We start from the raw sequence: 25,210 nt of genomic DNA, 5'->3' as shown, positions 1-25,210 counted from the left end.
ACCTGTACAGTATTGTGTTTCCACTGTGCATTTCAGCATCTGTGTATGTTTAACCAGTATGCTTTAGTTTCAGCTATTAGATCTCATTAAAAGCTGATCCATTAGATCAGGATGCCAGCGTGGCCACAGCTGCCCTGAGAGTTCCCTCACTGTGTGGAAATTACCTTGCATTCTCTGTCTGTGAATGACACCCCCAGCGCTGACCTGTGTGTGTACTCTGATGCTTCCATTAATATCCATATGTGAAGCATGGTGTAATTTTGATAATTACAGATTAATAATGAAAGATGTTGTAAATGCAACCATGAGCAGCACTGGGAAGTGAAGGAAAGATTGATGTATTTGTGTGCAGAGTGATTTCCTCAGAATAAATACACTTCAGAGTCAATTTTTCCTTTGCGTTGCACGTTAGAAACGAGTTCATCCGAGGGACACATTTGTGTAACAGTGACCATTCCAGCTCCTATCAAGTGTCTTGTGTGCCTCAAGGGTTCATTAGAGAAGTGTTCCCTGCATGTTAATTTGATTCAAAGATGAGTAGATCGGCAGATGGATCACACAGAGTGCTCTCCATTGTGTTTGGAGTGTGTATTGATGAAACAAACATTGTGTTTGACAGCGGTGGTTCTGATTGTAATAAAAAAAACAAATACAATCTTACAGCTTAATAGTCTGCAGAGGGAAAATACACACAGCAGTATGAACAAAAAGAGCTTAAATTCAAGGTTACCAAACACACAGTCGTTCTCAAAGTACATGGTTGAGCAGTACTCAGACTGCACAAATAGAAGACCTCTGATTCTGATTGGTGGATTGCTAATTGATCTGCCTGAACAGTTATATTGGTATGACCAAAGGAAACTGCAAAGTGAAAAATACCTTTCCCTGTCTCATTTTGAGTTAGAGATGATGCTGTCTAACTCAGCAGTTTTGAGATTCGGCTGCTCCACCATGGTGACAAATACTGCAGTGCAATCTACTGCAGCACGGCAATCATAAATTTAGAAATATGGCGCCTCATGTGGCTGATCTGTTTACCCATAATAGTTTGCAAAAGCCAGGCAACCCAAATGGAGTTCTTGAGGACTGATGCATGAAAATGTTGGTCATCAGTCAGAATCAGAATCAGAATCAGAAGGTTTTTATTGCCATATGGGTGAACAGGTTCACAGCATTAGGAAATTGCTATGTTACCACTAGGAAGTCTGCTACAAAGACGCGACATTGACTGGCATGGGATGAATTATCGATAACTGATCCAATTTTTGATAAAGATGACCTTTGCTTGTAAAGGTTAACAGGCCACAATCAGACAGGTGGTCAACACAGTGCTCAAGCTGTGCAAGAACTGCCTGCAGGCGGGCAGGGTGAAGGTATCTTCGTTAAGCTGAAAAACATTTTAATCGACTTTCACATTTAGCTGCAACTATGTATAAAATATCTCTATGGAAGTTGGAAGTTGGTATAATTGCCCATGTGACAGTAACTAGCCATTTTGTCACGTGGTAGCTGTAAAATACAACAAAAAGTCATGATATTTTATTCTTTGCTAGCCTAAAGACATCTTACCTACTCATTTCGCTTTCTCCCCAAACAAAATGGTGGCTCCAAGTAATTGGGTCCAAAAAGTAGCATGATATGACGTCACATGCCAAGGACCGCCCATTTAGCTCATTTTCTCGACAGCTCATTGGTTGGGCTTAGTCATGTACCACGTGACTGCCAGTAGGGGGTCGCAGGAGCCACGCCCCCTCACCTAGCTATTTGTTGGAGAAAGGGAAATATGCGTCTAACTAGTCACATGTGGCATGAAACTCAGAAGGTGAACCACTAAATAGCTCACATAGACAACCTGGAGCAGGGCTGATGGTCTCAGTGAAAGAATAAAAAGTTATCCAGGTTTTAGCAGGGGAGTTCTCCCATTGGTCAGTTTGTGCTTTATGCAAATGAGGCACCTACGTCAGATCCTGAACTTGAGCGCCATTTTTTCCTCAATAGGGGGGAAGAAAGGGACAAAAGCTGGGCCAAAAAGGAAAAAATAATAACTTATCTCTGGAGTGGGTTCGCAAACGTCACCTTTCGTGTTTAAGCAGCGTGTTCGCAGAGCGGTGTACGCGGACAGCGGATGCTGCTCGGAGGAGCGTCTGCGCGCAGCACCGCCTGTAGACGCAGCTTACTGCCACACACAGTTGCGGGCCGGTGGAAGTGGGAAAACCTTTAGCTCTGTCGGTGGTGGCACAGCGACAACTAACGTTAATCTACGCTGAAAATTGGATGAGGTAAATATCTGCGAAGAAGCTGTGGGCATCCTCGAGTAGGAAGATGCGCCCTCGCCGGCTTAGTGACCGGCTTGTTTCTGTCAGCGTGCTTTTTTAGGACTTCTGTGCGGCCAGCAGACACACTGTAGTGTTAGCACGGGTGGCATGTGTGAGGGGGGACGGGTTTTTAGTTTGCAGATGATCTAAATTCCGCACTTTTAACAGGCTGAATAACTTTTCTTTTACTCAGCAGTGGAGGCTGGTGTTTTGCACAGATGCTCGGAGTGATATCAGCTGATGCACACTCACTGTTACGGGATATATTTGTGTTACCACAGCGCCTGTGCAGACATTGCATCCATATTCAGCCATGCTGTGATTCTCATCCATCAGTACTAAATACAGGCATGTTGTCATTGTGCTGCAGTGGGTTATTTAACTACATCATTATTACCCCGTGCATTACGCTATCTTAATGTTATGTATCTTTTTTTTTTTTTTTTAATTCTTTTGGCATAATAGCGTTATAAATTGTATTACCTCACCTCAGCTAACCTTTGTCATTCTTCCCAGTATGTGTCACTTTCACTTTTTCATCATGCTATACAATTGTTTTTTGGGGCTACAGAAAAATATTTTTACAGAATATTATGATGCTCCAGTGGAAAAAGTGAATTTTTATTTTTATATTTTTATTTTTGTAAGCTTTTGTCTGTGAAATGTTGTGACCCCCCCCCCCCCCCCCTTTTATTATGATGTATGTTTGCACTATAAATACAATAAAATAAAGTATATTTTCATAATTGTGATATAATCAATAGAATTGTACCAATGCTATATAACCAATGAAAACTTATTTTCCTTCATAAGGCTTGTGAGGAATCATGTATCAGGTCCCGGTTGGAAACCTTGAGAAGATTCGCAAGGCGAGAAAGGCAGTGAAGAGCATCTTGTGTGAGATCGGCCTGGAGGACTGTCAGAACCTGCTCAAGGTATGTTTTGTCGAGGAAAATAACCTGACAGGTCTCTGGCCTTAGTGTTGTTTACTCCGCTCTGCTCTGTTAACAGTAACTCTAGCAGAAGGAAAACAATGCAGTGATTTTTCAAATACTTGAAAAATAGCCTATATTTGTTTGAAATAATAACATAAAAATGTTGAAACTGAGAATTTTCATTGACTTTAAAAAAAAAACTAACAAAAAAGTGCTTATTTTTAAATTCAAACAGCTTCCACAGTGGTAACATAGTAGCAGCCAAATTATGCAATGCTGGTGCAACACAAGATACCTAAATAGATAATTGGCAACAGTTCTGTGACATGGCTGGTTTTAAGAAAAGCATCCCAAAGAGGCTAAATCAGAAAGGCTCTTCAAAACCAATAATGGTTCTCAGTGTAAAATTGCAGCATTAGGGTATTCATCATCAACATTGTTTGGGCCAGGTTTGGCAAACGTGGACCTGGTGCCCTGTGGCTTAGACAAAAGAGAGAATATTTTTTTATTTTTAGTTATCATTGTTGTAAGTAATGCTTTCCATTCTCCAGCTGTAAAAATGTTGCCTATAAAAAAAGTTTTGATATTCCATCAATTAAAATGTGTATAGAAGCCTACGTCACCTTAAATTTTGTTGAACCTCAAAAGCAGCAGCTAGCATGCATGTAGGTGCATAAATGGGTTTAGAGCCCCCTTTGTTATGGACTCCAAACCCAAAAGAAGAAAAGTCATACATGAGCAGATTTATTTGCTTTTTATTTGCATCATTTCCTTGTTACCTGGAAGCAGGAGGCTGAAGGCATCAGCTGTCCAACAGTTCAACATGAAAACATTGATTCCAAACCTTTTTTTATGCAGCTTTTATTTGCTCGAAGGTATTCAAAGTTCAAAAACCTGATGACAGTTTGTTCATGTTTGCTATACACTACTAGCTAACTGATACCGTCACTACCCAATTTTGAGTGCACATGCGTTGGTGTCATCTGCTTCTGGGTAACAAGTAAATGACCTCTTTCACGGAGCTTCATGATTCGTAGAGCTAACTCAAAATTTTGACTTGTTAATGTGAAATTTCAAGATGCCTAACTCGAAAAAGTTATGGATAGCAAAAGAAAATATATATTGTTTTTTTTGTTTTTTTCAGTAGTGAAAACAAGCTTCCATACACAGGCCATAAGATGGTAATAAACTGTAGTTTGTCCACAGTGGAACTTGTGAAGAGCAGAGTGTGTCTTTAGTCTGCAGTGTGCACACAGCTCTCAAACTCCACTTTCACATAATTTACTTATTTTCATTTTCTGCCCATAATAGATAATACTTACATAATATACCGAAATATCAGTACAAATATGGCCGTTCAAGTGTAGCAGATCTATCGTGTGTCTAAGTCTCATGGTAATGTTGTTCTGATGTCTCTGAATCTGATTCAGTATTTAGTCTTCCAGTCTTCTGCCCACTGCTAGCTGTGTGTCATATTTCCTACAGCAGGGGTCATCAACTACATTTGTCCAAGGGCTGGAATTTTTCTTGGCCAGATGCTCTTGTACAGTAAAATAAAATTAATATTGTATCCTAATATATTATCATTTCATATTGTGCAAGTCTTGCACTTACATATAGTTCTGTTATGTTGATGGTTGTTATGGAGACACCACAATTGTGTGCAGTTGTGCTCATTATAGATATGAGCACGGGAAACAATAAAATGTTACATGAGAGCAATGAGTTTATCTATGCACAATCTACTTTTTCAGAAGCCGTTTTTGTTGTAGATTTTTTTTTTTTAATGAATATAGAAACATGAAGAGTTCGGATGCAAAACCGTCTAAATGTGCCTGGACACTTTTCTTTTAAAAGAGCTTTTTTTTAAAAAAAAAAAAATCTGGATCCTAAGGTAAATTTTAGTAAGTGCAGCCAGAAAATGCTTGAAGTCACATGGTCCGATCTTGCATTCTGATTGGTTTTAGGGACATGGAGGCATTGACGGGCAATGGGAAGTGACGTTTGGAAGCTTTTGATAATTCAGATTTGTCAGAGATGGATGTTTAACAGGTTATGACACAACATGATTAATTGGCATATAATATCTGTGGCAGTACTATTTGGGGGGCCGGATGGAAAGCTCTGGCAGACCGGATGTGGCCTGCAGGCCGCCAGTTGATGTTCCCTGTCCTTCAGGTTTAATAAATCCTTGCAGCATTGCACAGCAGCAGAAATTATTAGAGGGTCTTTAAATTGAGATTGACATACATGTTTATATACGCGATGCAGCTTCAGTAAATAATGAGTCAGTAAAGTTTAGTGCATGTCTGACAGGCCAGCTGCTCCACACAGATTCCAGTCTTTGGATGGTGGAATTGTTTGCTGTAAATATCTTCATTCATCCAGAGAAGGCTGCCCCATCTGACTAAAGATTTTACCGCTGTGTTAGAATACTTTGCCTCTCCTTCTTAGCCAACACGCTGAGCTGGTCGTCTTCAATGTGCCAGCAGTGGTGTCACAATTCTGCTCTGGAAAATCTGAATGCATAATATGAAAGTCTGTATACTTCACAAAGACTGTCCCATCTGAGACCATTTTACACAGGATCCCCAGATGTGCAGAAAACCAACATGTTTGCCAGAAGCGATTAAGACTATTAACAGAATGAATAATATATTAAAATATAGATTTATTAATTATGGAACATTACTTCAGCAGGGCCACACACACATTACAGCCATAGTTTCATATCCTTTTCCAATAAGGAAATGCTACCAGCAAGCAGCTAGGGTGCCCTCTTAGCACATTGCTATTTGTGCTCCAGAAAATTGTGACAATCAACATGGAAGGTTTTGGTTGCAGCCTCATTTTTTTAGGGAAGATCTTTCTTAGTTTAAGATGATGCCAGCCCTCATTATATGTTGGGTATGTATTCCAGCAGCATGGCTCCACAGTAAGAGTTCAGGAGCTAAACTGGCCTGTCTGCAATCCAGAAATGTCACCTACTGAAAGCATCTTCTGCCCATGGTTGAAAAGGAGGTGCTACTCCTGTATTGAGGAAGAATGGGAGAAACACGAAGCTAAGCGCCTCCTCAGTTCCCACATGTTTACAGTGTGCTGTTTAAAGAAGAGGTGATGCAGCACAGTGGTAAAGGTGCCCCTGTCCCGACTTCTCAAAATGTGTTGCAGTTTCAGCTTATCATATGTTGGAATATTCTTTTGCATACACGCAGACTTGTCACTATTCCACTCAGACCCAGTGGTGATAATCCTGGTTTAACGTTTACATCAGAATAGCATTAACAGCCCGACTCTCTGCCACTGAATCATTGTGCTGTATGTGTGTTAAAAATACCCGACTTGTTTAGTATTTAACTGACTAGTCAGTTACTAGTTAATAAGGTCAGTCATGCTTGAACATTCTGATGATTTGTAATTGCATCCATTGCAGCTTTAGAATTTATAAATATAATTTTGTTTCCTGGTGTAATTATATAAATTTGGTTCTAGTGCATTTAAATGCTTTATGAAAGAGAAGCTCTTAGGAGCTTTTAGGCCTCAAAAACTGTGGCATCTGGTGCAGAGGCCTGGCTGGAGGTGTTATGTTTTCAGGTTTCTATCCGCCCATCTATTGCGTTCTTGTGAACACGATATCTCGGGAATTTCTTCAAACATGACTTTTAAGCGTTCACTTGAACTCAAGAATTAACTTATTAGACTTTGATAGTCAAAGATCAGTGACCTCACAAAACGCATTTTTGGCCCTAACTCAAGAATATGTCATGCAATAGTTACAAAACTTTAACAAATAAAGGGTAAAATTGTGATGTGATTAAAATAAATTTAAAAAATCTGGTTAAAAAAACATATATATATTGAAGGGACAAAACGTACTTCCCGAATCACCCTGAGTCCCTGTGTGTTCGTTAATCAGACGCTGGATCACAATCAAGGAGATGTTTAATACACGCACATCACACGAAGTGTTACAGAGCACTCTGGATCAGAATTGTCGAAGCTACCAAATACAATCAGTCGGTGCAGCTTCACACAAGTCTGACACCGCTCTCTATCTTAGTCCACTTTTTATACACGGCGTTCGACAACCCTGTTATAAAGTTATTGAAATATGCAAGACGTGTAGCATGCTTATCAGTTCCTTCTTCTGTGGCCTTCGCTGTCGCCAGTTAACGGCCTCAGCTGGGTCCTGTAGACACAAAACATCAGATCAAAACACACATTCTTTTTCAGTAACTCTGCTGTCTTATTTCTGTCTCCTGTGCAGTGTTGTTTCAACACCTTCTATATTTCTAGCTCTGCTTGCTTCTAACTCTATCTATGATGCTATGATGATAGTTGTTGTTAGGATTAATGCTGTGATATGTTACTCGATACTATAGTTATGTTTAATACTATAGCTGTCGTCTCTGGAGCTTGAAAAAGGCGACTGGACTTCTTTTTGTTTCTTGAAGACGTTTCACCTCTCATCCGAAAGGCTTCTTCAGTTCTCAACCAAATGGTGGAGAGACCCAGGTATTTAAACCCCTGTGGGCGTAGTCCCCTGGAGGTGGTTATGACCCTCTATTGATCATGTGCGTGAACACATGTGCCCAGGTGTGAAGGGGGCGTGGGTCATATTTAATCAGTGGTTTCAGTTGAAACCAATTTAGGACTCCGCTCCATTGTTTCCTGTGGCCTATTGAGGTCACTGGAACAAAGGTGTGAATGGGGGTTGAGACGTCTGGGAAGGGGGCTCCTAGCCCTTCCCAGAAGGGAAGGCACCTAGCCACTGGTACAGATATGTAGATGACACCTGGGTCAAAATCAAAACCCAAGAAGTAGAAGCCTTCACTCGTCACATTAACTCAGTGGATAAATACATACGTTTTACCAGGGAGGACACCAGAGATAACAAGTTACCATTCCTGGACTGTGCGGTGCTTATCGAGGAAGATGGAAGCCTCAACATTGAAGTTTACTGGAAGCCCACACACACAGACCAGTATCTCCTCTTTGACTCCCACCACCCTCTGGAACACAAACTTGGGGTGATCAGGACCCTACAACACCGTGCGGAAAGTGTTCCCTCTAAGGCAGAAGGGAAGCATAAGGAACACACACACATTAAGAAAGCCCTCAAAACATGCGGTTACCCCAACTGGGCCTTCATCAAATCAGCTAAGATGCACAGGAATGAAGGCCAAACACAAACTACAGAGAATAGGAAGGACAAGAGGAACAACATTGTCATCCCATATGTGTCAGGCTTGTCAGAGAAACTCAGAAGAATTTTCTCCAAGCATGACATCTCAGTATACTTCAAACCAAGTCACACCCTAAGACAAAAACTGGTTCATCCCAAGGACAAACCCGCCAAACACAAGATCAGCGATGTAGTGTATGCTGTTCAGTGCAGTGAAGAGTGCTCGGACCTCTACATTGGTGAAACCAAACAGCCTCTTCACAAACGAATGGCACAACATAGAAGAGCCACCTCGACAGGACACGATTCAGCAGTACATCTGCATCTGAAGGAAAAAGGGCACTCTTTTGAGGATGCCAATGTCCACATTTTGGACAGGGAAAACAGATGGTTTGAAAGAGGAGTGAAAGAAGCCATCTATGTCCACTGTGAACAACCATCATTGAACAGAGGAGGTGGATTACGTCACCAACTTTCCCCCGCTTACAGTGCTGTCCTGAGCTCCCTTCCCAGATGTCTCAACCCCCATTCACACCTTTGTTCCAGTGACCTCAATAGGCCACAGGAAACAATGGAGCGGAGTCCTAAATTGGTTTCAACTGAAACCACTGATTAAATATGACCCACGCCCCCTTCACACCTGGGCACATGTGTTCACGCACATGATCAATAGAGGGTCATAACCACCTCCAGGGGACTACGCCCACAGGGGTTTAAATACCTGGGTCTCTCCACCATTTGGTTGAGAACTGAAGAAGCCTTTCGGATAAGAGGTGAAACGTCTTCAAGAAACAAAAAGAAGTCCAGTCGCCTTTTTCAAGCTCCAGAGACTACTATGACCTGGATGACTGAGAATCTACACAGACACTATAGCTGTCACAGTTAGAATTAATGCTGCAGTCTATTGCTACTCCTCTAAGTTTTCTCTGTGTCTACTGTGCAGCTTATTTACACTCCTTCCTTCAATATTTTCGTGACCGTTCTAGTTGTTTTCCTTTCAGGGGAAGGCCAAATCCTTCTCTGGGGGAGGAGGGCACAATGTGTGTTAATGCATAAAAGGCCCTGAACCAATATTTCACTCTCACTCAGTCAGATGCCCAGTTTGTGACACTGATTCTGAATAATCTTGAACTGTGAGTAAAGGTCATCTTTGCTGCTTGGATGAAGATGTGCAAAAATATCAGCCTTTTAGCATTTTTGCAGCTATAATTATGTGTTTTGTCAGCTTTTTTAATAAAAATAAATAAACTTAATGCCTGTTTTTATTAAACTCCTTTAAAGTCTGTCACATTATTTTACATGAGACATGGATGTAGACCGAAACAAATGGTTGGCAGAAGCATACAACTGGGAGGCAGCATATCTAGGTTTTTCTTTGGTTGTTATGGCAACAGCTGGGGCTGGGTGATGTGATGTGACCTGATAACTGTCAGAGATGTCTGTGGTATGAGGTCAGTGGGGATAATGTTGCTAATCGATGAGCAGGGCAATAAGGAATTGGCATAACTGCATTTGCTGCATGCAGCTGTAAATTGGAATTAATAACTTTTTTGCATGGCGCAGTTATTTTAGTTAAGATTGTGCATCTTTTGTGTTCTGCGCAGGAAATAAATGAAAACTCTGAGAAAAACTCGGATGAAAACGATGCATTTCAGGAAACGGAGTGGATGGATTTCACAGAAGGATACTTCAGCAGAATGCAAAAGAAGGTAAATATGATTTAAAAAAAATGTTTTTTTACATTAAGCTCTTTTCTTGTTCATCGCTAATGCTGTGGATTCTTTGAAAGCACGTTTTTGCCCGCTTGTATGCTTTCATCATCTTTTCTCTCTCCTCAGTGGCCATATCGGTCTCGATCTCTGTGCTGCAGCCTGTGCAAGTACTCTTCGCAAAACATCTACAACTTCAGGAGCCACGTCTCTCGCTGCCACGGTTACGTCCAGTCTTTCTGTGCGCTGACACCCTGCTCTCAGTGCGTCTTTATTGGCCACCCCAAGGTTGTCAAGAAGCACATGCTGTTCTTCCATGCCAAACTCCCCGTGCCAAACACTCAGATGCCGCTGCAGAGGGAAGTGTCTTTACCCACCCATCGTGGAAACGAGAGGTATCAGTGTCGAAGATGTGCGTTTCCAAGCTCTTCTATCTTTGCGATGAAGAAGCACATTATTCTCAAGCACCTGGAGAGTTTGGCAGAGCAGTATATTGGTTACAGATTACACCTTCAGGGGAATACATCCATCAAAATGTATTGCTGCAAGATGTGCAAGGTGAACACTGGAACTCTAGACCAAATGTTGCATCACATGCTCGTTGAACCATCGCATTATTCAGTGAGCACACAAGTGCAGGGTATGATTTATGAGAATAAGAACTACATCATTAAACCGACTCCTAATGGGAATGGTTTGTTTGTGACATTCCCAAGTATCGCTCCCAAACCACAGCAACCTCAAATGCTCAACAGTAAATCTTTGGTCTTGCCAAGTAATGGCCAACCTGCTGGGACTGTAGTGGCATTACAGCAATTACAAGGGACTACAAACAGCACCACTCTGATCTGTGCCCCTGGAACTAACCAAGCTTTTCTGCCCCCTCAAGCCTCAGCACTAGTGCAGCTAGCTAGTGCTGAGGCTAAAGGTTTGCTCCAACCCGGTGCCACGATAGCCCTCCGAAGTGCTTTGCCCCAAGGACCGTCTATGGTCCAGCTTCCCACAGTCTCTAATGTTGCTCTGAAACAGGCACCACTGACCTTAACTCCCACTTCAGCTCCTCCTTCAGTTCTGGCTCAACCACAACAGACTCCACAAGCGCAGCAGATCCTTCTTCCATCAGGACTGCAGGCAAATGTGGCAGTGGGAGCTGGGACTGCACCTAAGCCTGCTGCAGTTACACAGAAGTTATCAACAAACCAAATCGCCCTACAAGGTACTATGTTGACTTCACAGTCTCTGCTGAGTCACCTGATCCCAACTGGCAATAAGGTGAACGGCATGCCCACTTATACTTTTGCTCCCCTGCAAGTAGCAGTGCCAGTCTCTCACAGCACAAATACTCCTCTCAAGCCTGTTGAGCAAACAAGTAACTCTGCACCACAAACTAAGAAATGGATTACCTGTCCCCTTTGCAATGAACTCTTCCCTTCCAATGTCTTTGACATGCACACCGAGGTTGCCCACCAGACAAAATCCTCCTCATCCAAGTCGGAAAGTGTAGCCGCACGAGCGGCATTCCTGAGAAAAATGCCTGACAAAACTGTGAAATGTCTAACCTGTAAAATTCTACTATCAGAAAAGAGTGTCTTCCAACACCTGCTGCATGGCTTGAATTGCTTGTACTGCTCAGCCTTGTTCTTTTCAATCAAACAGCTCATCGATCATGTAAAGCAGCACAATCCAACGAGCAAGGCATACTGTGATTTCCTGAGGCAGAAGTACAGAGTCTACTCAAAGGGTGTTGGCGGGATCCTGTTTCCTTACTTTGACGTTCACACAACTGCACCAAGAGAGATCCTCGGAGACACGGAGGTCAAGCTCGCCTTGGTCACAAGTTCCCTCGATCTGATTTTCTTCAAGTTGCAGCCTAGCAGCCACCCAGAAATCTGCTCCGCACCTGTGAAAGTCAACAGCTCCTACTGTCCCTTCTGTGATGAAAAGTTTCAGCAGGAGTCGGACTACCTGCAGCACCTGAAACAGAAGCACTTTGTAGCACCTACTATTCATGCTATTCTCAAGACAGAGGCTTTCAAGTGCATATACTGTAATGGCGTGTACACAGGAAAGGTCACTCAGCAGGCTGTGATGCTCCACATTCAGCGATGTCGATGTTCACCCAAACCACCACAGCCACCCACGCCCGCACCGCCGCCACAGCTGCCACCACAGCCGCCGCCACAGCCACCACCAAAACCAGCTCAGCAGGTCAGTCAGGCTTCTGGGCTCTACTTCCTCCAAGTGCCACAGGGGCTTACAATGAAACAGACGTTGGCTCCAGCTCGTGTGATTCCTGCTGTGCGCCGTGCAGAACCCCCAGAAACCGAAGCAGAGCTGCAGTCTAAGAGGAGGCTGGAAGCCGCGTGGAGGGAGGTCATCGAAGTCAACAAACGAGAACGAGAACATAAGGCGGCCATGCGCAAGAAGCGAGAGCAGGAGAAATTGTTGCCCCCGCCGGAGCCTGAGGTTCCAAGTGACCCCACAGTCAAGCTGCTGCTGGAGCCCACCCCCACGGAGCGCCGCTGCAGCGAGGAACGCAGAGACTTCATATCCAAATACTTCAACGTGAACCCCTACACGACCAAAGCCGAGACCGAAGAGCTGTGCAAGAGGCTGTCTCTCACCAAGGCGGAGCTGGCAGCACTCTTCAGCAAGAAGCGCAGCAAGTGCATGAAGAGTCTCAAGAGGACCACCCCAGTCATCCTCCTTGGCTTCAACATGACTGAACTGAGCAAACTCAAGCACAACCTCGTAATCCCAGAGCAGCAGCCCACCGATACGGCGGATTCATCGGCCGCCGATGCGACAGAGGAAATGGAAAACAGCGAAGATGGACCAGAACCGATGGATGAAAGTGGAAATGAAAAGGTCACAGAGGGGGAACAGGTGGAGCAGATGGAGTGAGCTCAGAAATCTGTGAAAATGGAGACTGAAAACTGCAAAAATAAAGAATTTAAAAGTAGGAAAAAAAAAGCTCTTTAATGACCACCGTTTGTGTTGACAGTTGTCAGAGAGGTTTCACATACAGTGAAAAAAGGATGATGTATTTCCTTACATACAAGCTTACTTGTGACTGAGGGCAGTTTGTTAATGTAGCCTTCATTATTAGTGCTTCATTTGACTTCAGTATGTTGTCAGTGGTCCATATTTTTCCACATAAATGAAAAGCCTTGTGGGAATGCAGGTCCAGATGTATTGTCTGAAACATGATGCAGACCAACGAGCTGCAGCAAACATATAGCTAGATACAATCTCTCTTTCCACAATGGTTTCAACTTAAGTACTTCTCTGCCTCTTGTTGCTGCTTTTTTGGGGGTTTTTTTCCTTATGTTTTTCCAAGTTTTCCTTCCCAATTTCAAATCTGTTTATCACGTGCTCATCTTCTGCCTTTTGATTTCTTCCATAGAATCTTTTAAGGTTACTTACTCCACTTGCCCCTCGACATTTATACAGTTTAAGGGGATTTTTTTTCTTTCTAGCTCACCAACTCGTGGACCTACTGAGATGAATATTCATCTCACAGTGTGAAAGCTAAATATGAAAGAATGTATAAGTGTTATGAGTTCTGTGTTTACTGAATTCCCACACTTAACGAAGTTGCTGTTGGCCATGTTCCCTGCATGAGCCTTTGTTTTATTTTCAGCTTAAATTCTAATTTGTGCCATTGTGATCTGCATATTTCCTTAGACTTGTGGAAATTGCTCAAGAGATTCAGAAAAACAGAACATCTTACAGGGTGTTCCCCACTTAGTTTTTTTTTTTTCTTCTACTAGTATTTTCCAAGTCCAAGAGTATAAAAAATATTGGGAGGGATTAACAGAAATATTCTGTCCAAGGCCACTGTGTTGTAAACAGAATAACATGGTTTCTTTTAACACGAATGATCCATTTTTATTTTCATTTTGCAATAAAAATGTAATTTTTAATTAAGCTGTGTTAAAGCATCCCAAGATATGTTTTTCTGTTTGTTTTTGGGGTTGTTTTTCATGTGTAATTACAAGCTCCAGGCTGCTCTTTCGCTTCCTTTTCTCACAGAGCCGAACATACTGGTTAAAGTAATAATAAAGGCAGTTTATTATGTGTAATAAAAGGCAGACGAGTGTAGAGTCTTAAGGGTGTGTCATTAGTCTTTAATATTCCCCTGAGAAACACTGCAGTTTTGCACACGGCATATATTAAGTCTTTGAATTGAAAACACAATATAATGGATCAGCGGTGATTAAGATGAGGTTTTTGCTGGGCCCAGCCAAACATCTCATTATTAAATGCATGCATTGTTAAGTTCTGTCCACACAGGGGTGCCACTTTCATAACATAAGAGAGTGGTTTGCAAAACAAAACGTTTTTTTTCCTGTTGTATTAACCATATCTCACAGTCTCAATCATAGTTTTATAACAGAATTTGTGGTAGTGTATTAAGGTATTCACAAAGCCTGCTAAAACACAAAAGCTCTATAATCGGCAAGAAAGCAACTTCTTCCTCACTACAGTGTTCACCCATTAGCTGCTCTATACGTCATTCTCTTCTTGATGTGCTCAGCACATGGATTTCTGCTGACTTTCATTTCCAAGTTCAAGAACCTGAATTTGAACTATTTAATGTCAGGTTCATGACTGTTTGGATTTGGTCAAGGATCGAGGGGCCGCTGTAGTTGTTGGTTTGAACGGCCTCCAGCCTCTTCTTGTACTCCACAGGGAGTCCGTTCTGCTCTGCGCCCAGACACACCACCTTATGTGAGACACAGGGAGAGATGCACAGACATGAGTAAATATGGTGATATTACGTTCAGTTAAAAAAAAAGAAAAGATTTGTGATGTTTATTGCACAGTAGTTCTAACACTCAATGGGCACTTTATTGAGTACACCTGTTCAACTGCTTATTAACACAAATATCGAATCAGCCAATCACATGACAGCAATACCAGAGGACAGAGGAGAATGGCCAGACTGCTTCCAGCTGAAGGAAGGCAACAGTAACTCACATAACCACTCATTAGAACCAAGGCATGCAGAAGAGTATCTCTGAATGTACGACGTCTCAAACCTTGATGCAGATGAGCTACAGCAGCAGAACACATCAGGTGCCGCTCCTGTCAGCTACAAACAGGAAACTGAGGCTACAGTTCACACGGGCTCACCAACATTGGACAACAGAAATTTGGAAAATGTTCCCTGGGCTGATGAGTCTTGATTTCTACTGCAACATTCAGATGGCAGGGTCAGAATTTGGTGTAAACAACATGAAAGCATGGATCCATCCTGCCTTGTATTAATTGGTGGCTGCCAGTGGTGTAATGGTGTGGGGGATATTTTTTTTGGCAACTTTATGCCCCTTAGTACCAACTGAGCATTGTTTAAATGCCACATCTGAGTATTTGTGCTGACCATTTCCATCGCTTTATGACCACAGTAACTGTAGAATAATGTGCAAGTCACAAAGCTCAAATAATAGAACTGGTTTCTTGAACATGACAGTGAGTTCACTGTTCTCAAATGGCCTCCACAGTCACAGATCTCAATCCAGTAGAGCACTGTTGAGATGTGGTGGAATGGAGATTTACATCATAGATGTGCAAAGGGAGTCCAACATGGTACTAACAAGGTGTGCCTAATGCAGTGGCTAGTTAATCTATATCTTATTATATTGCATATTCTTAGGAGCAGGGTGTGTTCTTCACACCTGTTTGTACTGTGGAGAGGGAGGAGCAGCATGGAAGTTGTTCATCTGATACGTCCTGCAGAGCACCGTCCCATTATCAGTCTCCACTGAGACCTCCAGTGGAGAGTATATGCCGGCGCTCACTCCTTCCTGGCTAAAGACACAGAAAAAAAAAAAAAGTGTAGTTCAAATTACACACATTAACTCAGAAACGGACTAACAGCTGCGTGTTTAAGCGTGGATCTCACTTGTCGAGGCTCGAGAGGTTTTCTTTATTCAAAGTCCAGATGACCCCCCACACTTCTGCACCTGGACAGAACTCAATGGTCGCCACTCCACCATGCCATGCACTGTCTACACATTGTTCTTTCCACAGGCCAAAGTTCAGCTTGTAGTCCTGCACACACACAGAACAGTGATCAGGCATTATGTGGAGTTTTAACTAAACAGATTTAATCAGTTACTGTACCGGAGTACAAATTTGAGGAACCTGCACTTGAGTCTTTTCTTTTATTACTATTTCCACTTCATCTGAGTGGGAAACACTTAATATTTAGCTGATAGCCCAATGAAAGAACCACTGGCTCCAGCTGGATACAAAATAATACCACTTGAACCAAATCTCTTTATTTTACTGTGATGTAAGGAGGTTGCTGTTTGTGATTTCAGCAGTGCCCCCCATGAGCTTGTTCTGCTGTTAAAGCAGAGTATAACAAAGTCCTGTTATTACAGCTGGCACATCAGAGGAGGAGGTAGAGCAGCACCCTCTTTATTGGACTGGTTATAAAAAAAAAAATAATACAGGAGGGGGCTGAGTCTGCTGTTTTTCATATGCTTTAATCCCTTAAAAACTTCTACCTTTAAACCTCTCACAGAAAATGGTGAAAGTAACGAGTAAATATACAAATACAGTATAATTGTTCATCTTTGTTAGCTTGTGACCAGACACACACACAGGGGAGCTATAGCTCTCAGGTGAACTCAGCTCCATCAATAATAATAATACCACCAGACATACAAACAATTATTTTTTTATGTATATGTTTAACTTATTACGGTAACTTTACTGTTTAGTTTCCCATAAAAAACAATATGAAAGACTGCTATCGTTTACAGCTAAGATAGTGTGCTGGTGTATTCTGACCCTGACTTGGACAAGCAGAAGAAAATGGATCGATCGTTGCTTATGTTGGTAAAAAGACTGCAGGAAGAAGAAAGAACTGACCTGTTTTGCAAGTATCCTTGTGACTCTGCATTATACCTACTCTGTGTTTCACATTATAATCAGGTCAGTCCTTTTCGGCCTCTTAAAATATCGTTATAGAACTGTGATGTTACATTTGTTGCAAGTTCTGCTTCCCTCTTGGCCACATTTCTCTTAAAAAAGACATTTTGAATCTCAGTGAGACTTTTAACTGGTAATTACCAGATAAAGAATACATGACTTGACTAAAAACTGAGTGCAGCTTCTACATTGAGACAGGAATTCTGTTTCTAGCTCGAAACGGTCCGTATCGTTAATTGGAGCGCTGTCTAACGGATTACAGGTGAACACGTCATTCGGGATACCAGAAATCACTCTTTGACACCCGCCATAACGAGAGAGATGTCAAATATCTACACTGTCAACTTGGACGTGTTCAGGTAAATATGAAGACATATCACACAAAATTAATACGTTAATAATTTAACACCAACCAAGCAAAACGTTTAATGTAAACAAAACAGCCGCTTCGTGGTCCCCTAATTTTATGCATGACTCGAATTCGACATCACATTATAAAAGTGTGTGTGTAGAAACAATTATAAAAATAAATAAAATAATAAAAAAGCCATTCTTATTCTACACACCTTCAGCCGGCCGGTACTGTAAAATGTCGCCGACGGGTTGGCTAGCTGCAGCCTTTCCTTCAACAAATTGCTTCCAAACGCGAAATACATGAAGAGACCACAGGCCCCGGACATCTCGAGCTTTCTTCGTGTGGTTCGAGGGACGAAACCAGGTAATCAAACTACCTGACAGGGACTTCGGTTTTACCGGAGACGATGTTTGCCCACCCGCTTCCGAGTGAATGTGTGAGTGCGTCAGCTGACACCAATGGCCGCTGGTACATTTACAAGCAAACAGAAGTTATTTAAAATATATTTTTTATTAAATATTCTGTTTAACTATCAAATAAAGAACGCGCTATTAATCATAAATTAATAGCGTGTTCTTTATTTGACGTTCTATATTTATCAGTTTATTTTACTACTTACAGTTCAAAGTCCGGTCGCTAAAAAGAAAAATAAAAAAAAACAAAAGCTGGCGTTTGAAATTAGGGGGAAAACAAACAAACAAACAAACAAAAAAAACCCACTACATTTCTAAAGTTCATAGGAGGTATATCATTATGTTGGTGTAACCTCGTAACCGCGAGTGTGTGGTGCCGTTTACACGAGACCGTTTTCATTTTGAAACGGTGTCGTTTTGATGCGTTTCGGCCTTGCGTTTACACGACAACGGTGTCGTTTTGATGCGTTTCGCCCTTCTGTTTACACGACAACAGAGTGAAAACGATGTGTTTCAGAAACGGGGTCCAGAGTGGAGCGTTTCAGAAACGCACCGGCTTGCGTTTTCGTGTAAACACTTGAAACCGGGATGATTTGAAAACGCTCGACTCGCACATGCGCACTATGGTTGCGACGGCCACAGTTTTTCGCGCACGCGCAAACTGATAAACAGTACTCGCGGATTCACGAGTGCTTCTTATGCTTTTCCTGTGTTTTTACCGTTTTGTAATTCAGCGTTGTGTGCAGCAGCGATCCAACCTCATCATCGGTCCACACAAAACCTCTCACATTGGCCGTTTTGTAAGTAATGAACAATTTGCCGCACTACCTACTGTGTCACTCCACGCATGCGCGTCTTGCATAAACAAACTTTGCAAAGAGAAAACCAACGCCAACTTGTGGCCTGGCATGAGAACTACATCGTTTTCATCGTTTCACATGTCCTCGTGTAAACGCGGATCGTTTCTGAAACGCTGGTGTATCTGGTGAAGCGGGTCAAAGGTCAACTCACGAACACATTCGGTGCACCTCAAAGACGTTTCCTTTGTATAGTTTACAAAATACCTAACAGTACACCCCTTTGACGGCCAAGTTTGTGACTTGTTTAAAACTCAGTTAAAATTTCTCACGTGGAGTTTGGAGCTTTTTGGATTGCTCTCAGGTGAACCGCCACCTACCGACAACGAGCGGTATTGCACTTTCAGGTGCTCTGAATTTGGCTTCAGCTTCAGGCCAATTTTCTCTGAAAAATCCCTCATGACCTTAGTCAAGGTCATCTACTAGCCTTTATATACAAATTTACTGACGCTACTTAATGTTAAAAGCAGTACGTACTAAGCATCGACTGGCGTGTCAGATCTGAAGATCCAAGTCTTCGATTACTTTAACACACAAATCATGTCTAAACATTAGCCTGAACAGTTTGGTATGTGTCCCATTTTAAAAATAACATTCTTCCCATTTTGACCCCTCTCACCAGTTAACCTGTTTTATTCTGAGCATTTCCTCAGAATAAAACATTTTCATGAAAACTTAGAGATTTTGGTACAAAGAAACTTTATTCAAACTTGTAAATATATTAAAAATAAATAAAATAAAATAAAATCGTGAACCTGAAACCGTACCACACTGATGCTGTAATAATACACTGGAGTCAAGTTTATCCCATCAATGAGGAGCATTTTAATGTACAAAATAACAAAAAGCACACCGAAAATCAACTGTTTCCTTTGAGTAAACGAAAAAAAGAAAATCCTGTACAAACAGTGGATGTTGAGAGGCAACTGTAAGGCCTTTGGATCATCTCCTTGGTCCACCCCGTCCTCTTCCTCTTCCTCTGCCACGTCCTCGTCCTCTGCCTCGCCCCCGTCCGGCCACTGCAAGGACACCAATAGTCAGCACGTTTATCACAAACATTAACACAAAAAATGGAGGCACTGATTATGAAATTTCCCCAGAAGGCCAATCTGAGTCTTTGGGCCATTTCCCCTCAAATCCACTTTAAAGTCACGTGCCAAAGTTATTAAGGCTAGAGCTGAACCCATGACTGCCTGTGCCACTTCAAGCAGCAAAACAAGGACATAAAAGCCTGGATTCAAATATATTCCCATACGAGATCTGCAATACATATACATGCATACATACGCGGGGTTTCTCCTGACTAAAAATGGGGTTTTAGGGGAGTTACTATACATATTAGCAAGACTGGTCCACGTACAGCTAGGAAAACAAATCTTTGCTACCCTACTCAATTTAAATCTGACTATTTTCCTGCATACTCCCAGTCTTATTGATGATGGTGTTTGATGTTTAACTGCTGTCATCCTTATACAGCCAATCCTAAGTTTATCAGTATCAGCATTAACTAAACTTTGTATCTACTCAGAATTTCAGTGCATCTCTAATTCATACAGTCTACATACATTCAGAAGTTCATGCTGTGAAGACAAAGTCTCTCTCACACACACACTGATACTCACAGCAGCCATAGCTCAGCACCAAATCAATTTCCATTTCCTGAAGGTGACCATATAACAGCCACAGGGCTCAATGCTCCCACAACCACAATAGGACAGCGTGTACAAGAAAGCTGAGTGCAAACAGCCCTATTTAAGATTTTAACTTTAATGCCACAATTCAATCAGCATCAGCTCTGAATAACTGCAGTACTTGTACTGCACAAGTAGAATATTTCTTCCTATGTACAAACACAAATTTTAATTACAGGCCGCCAAAGTTCAAACTTAATACCGCAAAAGTGAACACGTGATCAATTAAACCCTCAGTACAAATGTGATTTCCAAGTGATTATGCAGATTTTCACCTGCATATTTGCATAATGGCCATACATGGAAAAGAACAGAGGAAACTAAAAATTCTTTGTTATTGCACATTTCCATGCAACAAAATTCTAACAGGAGTGATGGATCAGATGGATGGAGAAAGATCAGAGTCTAAATAAAAAATAAACAAACTAATAAATAAAAACATGAAGCTTGAACTACTTGCACCACCTGCTCTGTGAAAACAGATGACCAAAAGTTTCAGACATGACTGCAACGGAAATGCTTCCAGGGCAGAGCAAGTCATGGTTATAGTAGACACATTGGTTATCGGTCACGTCAACTGTGATGTCAGCACAGCCCCGTAACCATACTCACACTTTAGACATGCTCGAATAGCTGCAGTCTATTCCTATATGCCAGCATTCAAAACTCAGGAAAAAAAAATTATCACTGTTTCAGCACCGTTATGGAAGAACTCAAAACATCAAACAAAGCGATTGTGTCTGGTGTCTTAGGACCTCTGTGCTCCCACGCTGACAGGCACTGCTTGCGCTTCTGCAAGACTTTTCCAAAGAACAAGAAAAGCTGCCACGTGGATACTGGGAGCATGTGACATCCTCTGTTCACACAAGGCAAAGAAAAATCTGTTTGGTTCACCACAGTGAATAATGAGTAGAGCATTGTGCCTGAGTGTAAAAGGTGTTGGGAAGATGACATTTATAAAAGGACCCCTGAATATGACTCCCAGCCTCCAGAAGCCTGACACAAGAGGAATAATAATGATCCCAAACACACGGTCAAAAACGAAATAAACAAAAATCACATCTGAAAACAAGAAGGGACAGGTCACAGCCAGCAGCTGTGAGGCATTTTTCAGAAAATGACACCAACACTTCCCCCTCAGCCAAAGAGCATCTGAAAAAGTCTCTGAAGATCAAACATGTCACGAAAGGTGCACAATAGACAGTTCCTCACCTGCTTCCCTCTTCTTGGACTTGATCTTTGGCTCGATGTCGACCAACAAGGTGTCCAATGGGAGGCTGTCTGGCAGGATAAAATAGCGAATGTTGTTGCCACGGATACTCAGTGACTCCAGCTGAGTGGGTTCCCTGTTTTTCAGGGTCATTTTCACTGCCTTCAGGTGGGTGTTCATGCTCACATCGACACCTAAAATAAAGGAATAAAAGAATACAGAATGAAGGACGTAACACTAAGTGCAGCTAAGAGTACAATTTAAAAACATCTGCTCCTGACTGTCCTGTCATTTATTCCCCTTTGCAAATAAAGAAAAATATGGTTTAAAGTTATCCAGCTCTTCACACCTTTAAACATTTAGACAACTCAAAATTGATCTAACCGTACACATAAACCTAATACGTCATCAGTGTATGCAAACACATTTACTAATAGCAGTCAGCAAGTCTAATAGCTGGAAGGCATCAAACTAATGCCAAAATGATGGTGCTTTTTAGCTGACAACTTGAATACGAGTGGTTGCTCCATAGTGCATTCCCCTAATAAGCTAAAGATCCCCAGCTTGATCCCAGGAGGAACCACATGGTGAGCTGCTGTGTTGTAAAACCAGAACGGAGGAAGATTTCTGTGCTTTCCAGACTGGAAGCTGCAACAATAAGCTGAGGTCACAGAGCCAACGATGCATAGCTTGGGTAGTGACTAGAAGGAAAAACATCACCTTCAACATATTGGTAAGGTATGATTACAACCCATGGCAGTTACGGCTGTAGCTAAATGTCAGTGTAGCTAGAAAAAATATTTTATGTTGTTTTAAAAAAGAAAAAAAAAGAAAAACAGCTTTCAAAAAGCAACAGTGTGATCCTGTGTACCATTGTTACACCTTGGACACACAGAAGTTGTTATTAATGGAGAATAAAGGAGACTACTGCTGCTTTTCCACTAGTACCAACTCTGTGGTCCTACAGTGAGGTGCAGATGCTTTTGTGCTTGGTGGCTCACGACAGAATCCAGATGAAGTGACCGTTTGAGTCGCATGCAAATGACTTCACGGGACTTAATCTACTCAATGTCTGCAGAGATTCACAGTACAATATTAAATGCCAAGTAAAACATGCTTTATAAGTGTGTACGCAGTGCTATGAAATATAAAAATATAAACTGAAATGCATAATTGTAAAAGAAAAGCTAATACAGTACAGTATTAAATATTAAGAAAAAAATATACAAAGTGCCTTTGCAGGGCAAAAAAAATTGTGCATGTATCACAGAGGAATGGCTCAGTGGCTGAGAGTACCTGACTAGGTACCAAACACAGGAATGGAGCTTGAAGCCATGTATAATCCTGAACCTGTTTGATGTGCAAATGCTCACCACACACGGTTTTTGAGAAACTGACCATCAGTCTCTTTGTGTTCATATGGATCAACCCGTCCTATTAACACTCCTTTGCCTTATCGTTTATGTTCCCTCTGTAATATTTGGTGCTGCTGATCTTCTCACGGGTCATTTAGCTGGAGTCCGTCTTTACTTTGATTTTACCTAAACAGCAACAACATGGTGCCCTCTACCAAGAATGCGCCACGATTCCCGAGCTCTACATTTAGGATGCTTGGGTGTGTGGTCCACCTCAGCTTTAGGTAGAGCTGGGTTTTGGCTTGAACGAAGCAATGTACACTACTACATCCAAATACTGAGCACAAAACTGAGCAGCAGCAGCGTTATTAGACTGGCTAAGCTGTGCCTAATAAACTGGCTTCATGTTGCAGTCTAAATGGTGAATTAGTGACCCCAGCGTTTATTAACGCATCTTTAGGTGAATCTTACCTGTGATGGTGCCGTGGACCTGGGTGCCGTTCTTCAGCTCGATGGTGACCGTCTCATGGCTGAGCTTCATCAAAAACCTGCGGGCACCATGAAAGCAGATGTGGGTTCAGCCTTTAACGCTTCTCATTAATGAAGCAGACTAGCTGCTAACTAGCCGCTAAGCCGCTAGTTAGCTACGTAGCTTCCAGCGACAAACCGGCCCCGGGACGAATTACCCCGATGAACCCTCCCGGATTAACCGCCAAACAAGCAGCCGGTACCGGCAGCCATAAACGTTCAAATTCAGTTTATTTTGATCGCAGAGTCGCAGCTGACCCGAGGTCGGGCTGCGAGTCCGCTCATTGTTACTCCGGACAGCCTCCGTTCATTCGGCCGGACGCTTCCCGCCTCTTTCTCCATCCAAACCCATCCACCCGCAGCGCCTTCACCTCACAATCCCAGGTTCGCCTGTTCATTAAACTGGACCTTCCCGACTCCGCTTACCTGACTAGTTTCATGCTGGTGACGGACTGCAGACACAGAGCCTCCACCACAGGAAAAAATTACAGCGATGGCCTCAGACACACACACAGGCCGCTGCGGTAGTTATAACGTTTACCTCGCGCACATACTACGTCATTACATGGGCGACTGCGAGGAAGAAGAAACGTTGCGCGACGACACCGCCACCTATCGGTGGAAAATGATGTTTTGCACTTCTGCCCCAAAGCTAACAAACATTTAGAAAATGTCTTGATACGACTCCAAATGCCACCATACATTTATAATAGTAAACTATAACTGAGCTAAAATTAAACTGTGTGAAAATTAATGAGTTTAACCACAATTAAAATGGCTAAATGCTAACTAAAATAAGAAATATAACAGTATTGTAACGTTGTAAACACACTTCCACAGTCGGCGATGTTCACAACAAAGGTCGTCTTTATTAGCAGAAAAACGGCTGCTGTAGGCCACAGCCACGCCAACCACAACTACAACAACGGAACAGCAACACACACACAGGCAAGCTCTCGGTCTTTTCTCTCTCTCCATGCTGCCTTCACGAACCTCCCGAACAGTCCGAAATCCCACAACATCAACACGCTCTCTAACTAAGAGAATCGCTACAGTATCATATAAAAAAACATACCATACTGTGCAGAAATCTTGAGCTATCTCTAATTTCTTTGTTTTTCTACGAAAGTGGGAAATGGGTGCAGCGATTTATTGAAAGGTTTGTACAGTTCTAACAAGCTTGAAAGCCAATATTTGGTATGACCACCTTTATTCTTCAGCACAGTCTGAACTCTCTGAGGCAGACGTCTTGTAATTTTTTTTAAATAGTCTTCGGGAATAGATCTTGAAGGACATTCAAAGTTCTTCTTTGGATGTTGGCTGCCTTTTAATCTGTTCCCTGTCAAGATGATCCCACACTGCTGTGTGTTTTTCCATCCAAGTATGCTTTTACTGCACTGGCAGTGTGTTCGGGATCACTGTTGTTTTGAAAAATTAAGCCGTTGTCAATTAGATGCTTTCCAGACAGTATTGCATGGTGGATTAATATCTGACAGTACTTTCCTGTATTCATAATTTGATCCATTTTTGACAAGATCTCCAACAGCACTGGCTGAAATGCAGTGCCAAACCATGACTGAGCCTGGACCATGTTTTACAGATGGCTGTAGACAGTCACTAACAATGATTTGAAACAAAAATTTCAAATTTGGATCCATCACTCCATCAGAACTATTGACACCGATTTTCAGTCCAGTTCTTGTGTAATTTGG

General features: G+C 42.1%; 3 protein-coding genes across 4 annotated transcripts; 1 reads left to right on the top strand and 2 right to left on the bottom strand.

Moving 5' to 3' along the window:
• The first annotated feature begins 1,981 nt into the window (after positions 1 to 1,981).
• Positions 1,982 to 14,257, top strand: adnp2b (ADNP homeobox 2b). 2 transcript variants are annotated; one of them, XM_030741045.1, is made up of 5 exons: positions 1,982 to 2,279; positions 2,509 to 2,663; positions 3,129 to 3,250; positions 10,040 to 10,144; positions 10,274 to 14,257. In XM_030741045.1, exons 3-5 carry the CDS (start codon positions 3,143 to 3,145, stop codon positions 13,046 to 13,048), a joined length of 2,988 nt encoding a protein of 995 aa, XP_030596905.1. In that variant the 5' UTR covers positions 1,982 to 2,279; positions 2,509 to 2,663; positions 3,129 to 3,142; the 3' UTR covers positions 13,049 to 14,257. The 2 variants fall into 2 exon arrangements, with proteins under 2 accessions (XP_030596905.1, XP_030596904.1); XM_030741044.1 differs by lacking the exon at positions 2,509 to 2,663.
• A 6-nt stretch (positions 14,258 to 14,263) lies between these two features.
• Positions 14,264 to 17,905, bottom strand: ggcta (gamma-glutamylcyclotransferase a). The gene is made up of 4 exons (XM_030741043.1): positions 17,656 to 17,905; positions 16,053 to 16,201; positions 15,826 to 15,958; positions 14,264 to 14,873 (listed from the first exon to the last, which is right to left on the bottom strand). The coding sequence occupies exons 1-4, from the start codon at positions 17,767 to 17,769 to the stop codon at positions 14,718 to 14,720; spliced, it is 552 nt and encodes a 183-aa protein (XP_030596903.1). The 5' UTR covers positions 17,770 to 17,905; the 3' UTR covers positions 14,264 to 14,717.
• A 1,610-nt stretch (positions 17,906 to 19,515) lies between these two features.
• snrpd1 (small nuclear ribonucleoprotein D1 polypeptide) lies at positions 19,516 to 24,068 on the bottom strand. The gene is made up of 4 exons (XM_030741325.1): positions 23,925 to 24,068; positions 23,442 to 23,518; positions 21,618 to 21,809; positions 19,516 to 19,733 (listed from the first exon to the last, which is right to left on the bottom strand). Exons 1-4 carry the CDS (start codon positions 23,936 to 23,938, stop codon positions 19,657 to 19,659), a joined length of 360 nt encoding a protein of 119 aa, XP_030597185.1. The 5' UTR covers positions 23,939 to 24,068; the 3' UTR covers positions 19,516 to 19,656.
• Positions 24,069 to 25,210: the final 1,142 nt, after the last annotated feature.

The sequence above is a fragment of the Archocentrus centrarchus genome, chromosome 11 (assembly GCF_007364275.1).
Source record: "Archocentrus centrarchus isolate MPI-CPG fArcCen1 chromosome 11, fArcCen1, whole genome shotgun sequence".
NCBI lineage: Eukaryota > Metazoa > Chordata > Actinopteri > Cichliformes > Cichlidae > Archocentrus > Archocentrus centrarchus.
The sequence above is the reverse complement of the archived record's forward strand: the minus strand, read 5'-3'. Positions and strand labels throughout refer to the sequence as shown.

Bases quoted from the DNA above. Each gene is read 5' to 3' on its own strand.
- snrpd1 (XM_030741325.1), bottom strand. The intron at 21,810-23,441 runs GTAAGATTCACC...CCTTTATTTTAG, and splicing joins GGTCCACGGCACCATCACAG to GTGTCGATGTGAGCATGAAC. The intron at 19,734-21,617 runs GTGAGGAACTGT...GTGTCCTTGCAG, and splicing joins GTCCAAGAAGAGGGAAGCAG to TGGCCGGACGGGGGCGAGGC.
- ggcta (XM_030741043.1), bottom strand. From the start codon at position 17,769: ATGTCCGGGGCCTGTGGTCTCTTCATGTATTTCGCGTTTGGAAGCAAT. The intron at 16,202-17,655 runs GTGTGTAGAATA...GTGTGTGTGCAG, and splicing joins ACAGTACCGGCCGGCTGAAG to GACTACAAGCTGAACTTTGG. The intron at 15,959-16,052 runs GTGAGATCCACG...CTGTGTCTTTAG, and splicing joins AACCTCTCGAGCCTCGACAA to CCAGGAAGGAGTGAGCGCCG.
- adnp2b (XM_030741044.1), top strand. From the start codon at position 3,143: ATGTATCAGGTCCCGGTTGGAAACCTTGAGAAGATTCGCAAGGCGAGA. The intron at 3,251-10,039 runs GTATGTTTTGTC...TGTTCTGCGCAG, and splicing joins ACTGTCAGAACCTGCTCAAG to GAAATAAATGAAAACTCTGA. The intron at 10,145-10,273 runs GTAAATATGATT...CTCTCTCCTCAG, and splicing joins TCAGCAGAATGCAAAAGAAG to TGGCCATATCGGTCTCGATC.